We start from the raw sequence: 7,934 nt of genomic DNA on the forward strand, positions 1-7,934 counted from the left end.
AAAAAAAAAAAAAAAATGCTGAAATAAGCTGAATGTGGTGGCTGGCAGTTATAATTCCAGTGATTCTGGTGGCCAAGGTGGGAGGATCACTTGAGCTTAGGAGTTCAGAGTTACAGTGAACTATGATCGTGCCACTGCACACCAGCCTGGGCAGCAGAGTGAGACCTCATCTCTAAAAAACAAAAAACAACAAAAGAAATTGACCAGAATGTATCAACTTTTGTTGATTTGAAATATATTTTGCTAAAACTATATATGTAAATATATATATTTTTTAATTTTTAATTTTTTTTTTGAGATTGTGTCTTGCTTTGTTGCCCAGGCTGGAGTCCAGTGGCATGCTCATAAGCTCACCGTAGCCTTGATCTCCTGGGCTCAGGCTCAAGTGATCTAATCCTCCTGCCTCAGCTTCCCCAATAGCTGGGACAACAGGATGCACCACCATGCCTGGCTAATTTTTTTTATTTTTATTTTTAGTAGAGATGAGATCTTACTATGTTGCCCACGCTGGTCTTGACCTCCAGCGCTCAAGTGATCCCACCTTGGCCTCTCAAAGTGCTGGGATTACAAGTGTGAGCCACCAAGCCCAGCCTAAAGCTATGTTTTAAAATCAGTGTTTCGTTTGGTAGTAAATAATAGCATGAAGTTTACATTAGGTACTGTTTACCAGTTATAAGTTTCAACATATTCTTTTAGGTAAAGCCTGCTTTTCTACAATTATGTGTATATATATATATTTTACAAATTATTATTATCCCAAACATTAAGTTCAGTGGATGCTTTTTTTCTTTAACTTGCTTGCGTTTGATACTGTTCACTAGTTCTATTTTGTATCTCTCCTCTTTTCCTCAACTAATTATGCTGATTGGGTTTGTTTCATGTCCCTGTTTTAATTATTATTTAATTATTCCTTCTTTTTTTTTTTTTTTTTTCCCAGCTTCAATTCTTCTGTCACTCCCTCAAGTGAACACTGGCTGTTGTTTAGTTCTGGGTCATCTCTCTTTTTCCCTGTCTGTGCTCATTTACTGTAGCTTCAACTGTTATCTTTAAAATACATAGTTAATGTAGTTCATTTTCTTGAATTTGAATCTTAAATTTATAACCATCTACTGGAAATTTCCAGTAGCACATCTTACTAGCTCCAACTTTTTAACATATGTAAACCAAACCTTTCTAAATCTTCCAACTTGCTCTGACTTACTTCTGTCCAAGATTCTATCCACATTTAGCTTCCAGGCCTTAAAACGTTGATCATTAGTGGCTTCTTTTTTTTCTACGTACCCAATTAGATGCTAACTTTCATGGGACTTTGGAAGATGTGTTTGGAAAAAAATTCTAGGTTAAATGAAGAAAGGTTAGTCCTTTCAAAAAATGGTGCTGGAATACTCTATTCATATGCAAAAAAGTTGAGTCTTGACCCTTACAGATTTGCAAAAATTAACTTTGAATGGATCATAGACTTAAATGTAAGAGAAAAAACTAAAAACTTCTAAAAGGAAACATAAAAGAAAATATTTGTGATCTTGGGTTAGGCAAAGATTTTTTTTAGCTGGGCACGGTGGCTCACGCCTGTAATCCCAGCACTTTGGGAGGCCAAGGCAGGCGGATCACGAGATCAGGAGATCGAGACCATCCTGGCTAACACGGTGAAACCCCTTCTGTACAAAAAATACAAAAAAATTAGCTTGGCGTGGTGGCATGTGCCTGTAGTCCCAGCTACTCAGGAGGCTGAGGCAGGAGAATTGCTTGAACCCGAGAGGCGGAGGCTGCAGTGAGCCAAGATTGCGTTACTGCACTCCAGCCTGGGCGACAGAGCAGGACTCAGTCTCAAAAAAAAAAAAAAAAATTTTTTTTTTAGATAGGACACAAAAAGTACAAACAATAAATTAAAAAATTGATGAAAAAATTGTTAAATTGGACTTGATAAAAATTAAAAACTTTCACTGTTAAAAATATATCAAGAAAACTTACAAAGCACAGATTGGCAGAAAATATTTTTACAAAGCAAGTTTTGTAAAATATTGCTTTGTAAAAATAAAGCAAGTTTAATAAAGGACTTTTATTAAGTATATATAAAGAAATCTTACAATTTAATGGTAATAAAACAACCTGCTGGGCTTCGTGGCTCATGCCTGTAGTCCGAACACTTTAGGAGGCCGAGGCAGGAGTATCACTTGAGTCCAGGAATTGAATGGGTAACATTGAGCTGTGATCATACCACTCCAGCCTGGGCAACATAGTGAGATCCTGTGTCTGCAATAAACAAACAAATGAAAAAACTAGCTGGGGATGGTGGTGCTTACCTATAGTCCTAGCTGTTCAGGAGGCTGAGGTGGAAGGATTGCTTGAGCCCAGGAGTTCAAGGCAGAAGGTACACTATGATGGCAACACTGCACTCCAGCCTGGGAAACAACGTGAGAGCCTGTCTCAAAAAAAAAAAAAAAAAAAAAAGAAAGAAAGAAAAGCTAATTTTAACAAAAGGTCAGATCTGAGTAGATACTTTCCCAATGATTATATGTATGGTAAATAAATAGATGAAAAGATGCTCACCATCATAGTTCTCAGAGAAATGCAGATTAAAATCTCACAGAGATGCCACTAAATACACAATAGAATGACTAAGATAAAAATGACTGAAAATATCACACCTTGGCAAGAATGTGTAGAAATTGCAATTGTCATTACAACCCACATACATTCTTATACATTGGAATGTAATATGGTACTTTATACTTTGAGGAACAGTTTAGCAGTTCAGAAATTAGACAACATCTTGACCATATGATAAAAAATACCATCACTAACGAGGGGCAGGTAAATATCATGTGCCTTCTTTTTGTGACACCTTGAAATTTCACCTAATATATCTGATGAGAATGCATAATCTAAATTTAGTCATGAAGAAACATCAGGCACATCCCAGATAAGGGATGTTCTATTGAAAAGGTTGTTCTATTACACAGGATTCTTTCACCTGTGTAAATTGGTAAAAGACAAAAAGATGGTAGAGATAGATATTCCAAATTAAATGAGGCAAAAGAGATATAACAGGGAAATGCAATCAATACCTAACTTAGATGGGGTCCTGAATTAGAGAAAAATAGGCTCTAAAGGCTGCTATTGAGTCAGTTGACAAAAGTGGAATATGGACAATAGATTAAAAAATCAGTGTTACAAAAGTTGATAATTATGTTGAGGTTATATAAGAAAATAACCCTGTTCTTAAGACACACACACTGAAGAGCTTAGGGACAAAGGGCTATGATATATGTACTTTATTCTCTGAATAATTTTAGAAAAAATTGTGTGTATAGAGAGAATGACCTTGTGTGCACAAGCAAAGGATGAAGCAAGTGGAGCAAAATCTTAATAGGGAATTAATAAAGAATCTTTGTATGTTCTTGGTATTATTACTGTAACTTCTCTGTAAGTCAGAAATTATCTCCCAATAGTTAAAAAAAACCTTTTTATTTTATTTATTTATTTTTAAAGTGCTTTGGCTTAAGGATTTAAAGAACTTTTTGTTTGCTTGCCTTTGTTTTTTGCCGGGGAGGGGGTGTATATGGAGGGTGGTGGTAGTTTTTCATTTTCTTTTTATTTCAGATATTTTAAAGTATATTGTAGGCTTTTTGGGGAAGTTGGGAGAGGCAGTAGGCAGGCATATTTATGATCAATCTTAAGTTTGAATTTCTCAATTTGATAAGTGAGATTGAAAACTAAATGTGGGCTAAGTCTACATGTTGATAATTAGGCTAAAAATACTGTGATACAGATATGCTCATTGAAATTTTTTTAAAAGAATCTGCAAAATGGCTGATAATTTGGATGAATTTATCGAAGAGCGAAAAGCCAAACTGGCCAAAGACAAAGCAGAGTTGGAAAGTGATCCACCTTACATGGAAATGAAGGTAAACTTAATAATTTTCTTTGAACATATTTTATTATAATTGTCTATGGAGATTACTCCTGTGTAAATGCAAAATATCCTCTTCTATGAGTGAGAATCTTCTGTTTCGTTCTATGCTGTCATTCTGGGAGCCTAACTCCAGACAGGATTGCAATAATTTTGAATGCAGTTTTTATTTTGTGGTGGTTTATATCTCACAGTGTTTCTCTTATCTCTTGTTGAAGAATTATTTGGTTTATAAAATGATTATGAGACCAGTTCCATTACAAAGAACTTCCGCAACATAAACAGAATAGTTGTAAAAGCAAGTTTTTATGGTCTGTGTGAAAAAATTCGATTTAATTAGTTTAAAAAGTTTTTTTGAAATCTACAAAAGTGAGTTTATTAATTTATTTCGTACTATTTGTATTTCTTAATATAAATTTCTTAAAATAATTGCTTTTTTTTTTTTTTTTTTGAGATAGAATCTCGCTCTGTTGGCCAGACTGGACTGTAGTGGTGTGATCTCAGCTCACCACAACCTCCACCTCCCAGGCTCAAGTGATTCTTCTGCCTCAGCCTCATGAGTAGCTGGGACTATAGGTGCCCGCCACTATGCCTGGCTAATTTTTGTATTTTTAGTAGAGTTGAGGTTTCTCTATGTTGGCCAGGCTGGTCTTGAAGTCCTGACCTCGAGATCCACCCACCTCGGCCTCCCAAAATGCTGAGATTACAGGTGTGAGCCACTGCACCCAGCCTAAAATAATTGTTTCTTAAAGCAATGTCTGAAAGGCTTTCTTAAAGCTTTCCTTGTTTAGGTGAAACTGATTTATCCATTTAGCAAATACTTACTGAGATTGTGTTAGGTACTATGCTAAGCTCTGAGAATACAGCCCTGATTAGAGTGTTGTGGCACCTTCTCAGGGCTCAGTGTGTGTAATAAGATACAGCATGTAGTTTAATCTGTGTCATATGGTTCATCATAATGAAAGTCACCATATATATTGGTTTGTTCAAGATGATCCTGGTTTACCTGTTGTCCAGTGTTTTTTTCTGGTTTAGCATTTGTCCTGGACAAAGGTATCTTGGCTGAAATGACAAATACTATAGATGCCCTAATTACAATTTTACTTACATGGCTAACATTTATTGAGTACTAGCAATGGACAAGGCATATTCTTAAGAGGTTATATTTCACGGTAATCTATGAGGTAAGTGCTGTTATTGTAATTTTCCAGATGAGTAAACTGAGGCAAGTTAAGTAATGAGACTAAAGCAGTAGAGTTGGTGGAACTAGACTTTGATCCCTGGCAGCCTGGCTCCAGTGCTTGTCCTCGGAACCAACATAATAGGTTGCCTTTCTTCCATAATAACCTGTCATATACCAGGAATGCCAAGGACTTTATATGTATCATTTTATTTAATCATAATATCCCTGTTAAGTAGGCGAAAATTTTTTGTTTTATGGATTAAGAAAGTGAAGCTCACAGGAGTTAAGTAATTTGTCCAGGTCCACACAGTGGTGGATTGAGGAGTAGAACCTTTATGCAGCTCCAGAGTCTATCTCTTAACCACTCTCCAGTGTTTAGGACCAGCTTATGGCTTTGGAGTTACATAATTTGGAGTACATAGCTTTAAAGACAGTTTTGCTATAATTTCTAATATTAATTTGTACATAAGTAATTTTAAGTCTTGGTTCAAGTATCACCTGCTCAGTGAGGCCTTGTAGTCCCTCCCCCACCATTTCTGGGCCTCCTTTAATCTGTTTTCTTTTCCCATAACCCCTTGCTGCCACTGTCTATATATCACGTAATCTAATCGTGAGTTAATTATGTGTCCCCCCAATAGTTTATAAGCTTCATGATGGCAGAAATTCTTGTATTTTTTAAAACTTCCATACTTTCAACGCTTGACAAAATGTTTGGCACTTAATAGGAACTCAGTAAATATTTGTTGGTAAGTGAATGAGTTAAATATTAGAATATCTGTTATAAAATCAAATACCTTTGGTTAATTCTTCAAACCTTACACTTAGTTTCTTTTATGATGTACTGTGTAATTTCATCAAGCTGTTTAATTAAAATTTGAGGTGGGTTGTATATTTCATGGTTTTTTTTTTCCCCCTTTGATTTTGTAAACTTTATGTCTCTTTCAGGACAAGTTGTCAGAGAAGCTTTCTGAAAACAGTAAGATACTGATCTCTATGGCTAAAGAAAACATACCACCAAATAGTCAACAGACCAGGGGTTCCTTAGGTATGTCATTAGATGTGCTAAACTTATTTTAAGATATTCTTAGTGGGCTCTTCTGAAAGAGGTTTGTCTTATCAGAAAAAAAGATTTATTTGGAATCCTAGTAATTTTTCTTTCTGGAATCTTATATAAGTGAATATGGTCTACATATGAAATATAACTCATACTGAAAACTTCGTACTTGTTTTATGTAATACTGCATTAGTTATGATTTGTGGAACTTATAGAAGTAGTTGTATATAACATAACTTAAAAATTGAAAACTTTGAAAGGAATTTGTGTGTGTGTGTGTGTGAGTACGAGGGAGAGAGAGAGAGAAGAGAAACTTTTATTTGTTGACTGAAAATGGTGAACTTGCTTATTTAAAAATTAAATATGCTTAAAGGGTACAAAATGCTGTTTGGTGAAAGACTGTTTTAATTATTGATGATCATGTTGGAGTTGTAAAGAAGTTAACACTGTAGCCATACTAATGCTTTGATTATGGTATGGTATGAAAATATTTGGAAACTTTTTACCACATTTTGGCTTGTTGGTAGGTATACATTTTTAAAAAAGAAAATGTATGAATATGTAAAAATTTTTGTTTATTTATTAAATACAGGGTCTCTCTCACCCAGGCTGGAGTGCAGTGGCATGATCATATTTCAGTATTACCTTGAACTCCTGGGTTCAAGCAATCCTCCTGCCTCGGCCTCCCGAAGTACTACGATTATAGGCCTGAGCCACTGTGCCCAGTCTGTATGAATATATATATATATATATATTTTTTTTTTCCCCCAAGGCTGAGTTGCCCAGGCTGGAGTGCAGTGGCATGATCTCGGCTCACTGCGACCTCTACCTGCTCCCAGGTTCAGTCGATTATCCTGTCTCAGCCTCTCAAGTAGCTGAGATTACAGGTGCATGCCACCACACTCAGCTAATTTTTTATATTTTTGGTAGAGACAGGGTTTCGCCATGTTGGCCAGGCTGGTCTCGAACTCCTGACCTCAGGTGATCTGCCCACCCACCTCGGCCTCCCAAAGTGCTGGGGTTACAGGCGTGAGCCACTGTGCCTGATCTGTATCTGTATGAATATTTTTAATGTGCATTTTGTGATTTATTGATGATGACAAACTTTTTCACAAAAAGAAAGTCAACTATGATAAGTTCATTTGGATAAAGCATTGTTCTCAAATGGACAGCTTTTCATGTCTGTAGGTATACTCCTAAATTGTTTTTGTGTGCCAGTGGATACAAGGGGATGCCAGCCAAGAAACTGAATGGTTAGTAAGCTTTGTCTCTCCATTAGACAAATAGCTCAAAGTGAGTGCCCTACTTTTAATATCAGATATACGGATAACTTTCCATTTTGAATCTCTTATAAATTATTAATATGTAACATGAGTGAACTAAAGTATTATATATTGGTAAAATTTTTTAATCTCTAAGGCTCTCAATTTTTTTTTCTGTGAAATAAGTTTGATTATCTTCCAGTGCTACATTTTTATGAATCTAAATTTTAATTATTCCAAGAGATAATTTTTAAAAAGTTTAATAGTAGGTTATCTCAAGCACTAAGGTCGCTAAGGTTCATCAGAATCCGTTTTAAATTCTAGGGTTACAGCTTGCTTTGGATTGGGCTGTGGCACCTTTATGACCTCTCAGGAGCTAAACTTTGTTTCCTTATGACATCTATCTCAAAAAGTCGTTATGGGTGAAAGTTAAATATGTGAAAAGATGGCTGGCACATAATTGGTACACAATAAATATTAATTTCTTTTTCTCCTTTACATCTTTTTTTTTTTTTTTTTTTT

General features: G+C 35.5%; 1 protein-coding gene across 2 annotated transcripts in view; it reads left to right on the plus strand.

Moving 5' to 3' along the window:
* Positions 1 to 7,934, plus strand: part of CSPP1 (centrosome and spindle pole associated protein 1) — a 136,596-nt gene that overhangs the window by 7,271 nt on the left and 121,391 nt on the right. For both annotated transcript variants that reach the window (XM_011976490.1, XM_011976489.1), the window contains exons 2-3: positions 3,800 to 3,908; positions 6,042 to 6,141. In XM_011976490.1, coding sequence (XP_011831880.1) covers positions 3,810 to 3,908; positions 6,042 to 6,141 — 199 coding nt within the window. In that variant the 5' untranslated portion in view covers positions 3,800 to 3,809. The remainder of the gene's footprint in view (positions 1 to 3,799; positions 3,909 to 6,041; positions 6,142 to 7,934) is intronic.

Source organism: Mandrillus leucophaeus, unplaced genomic scaffold (assembly GCF_000951045.1).
Source record: "Mandrillus leucophaeus isolate KB7577 unplaced genomic scaffold, Mleu.le_1.0 Scaffold167, whole genome shotgun sequence".
Taxonomy (NCBI): domain Eukaryota; kingdom Metazoa; phylum Chordata; class Mammalia; order Primates; family Cercopithecidae; genus Mandrillus; species Mandrillus leucophaeus.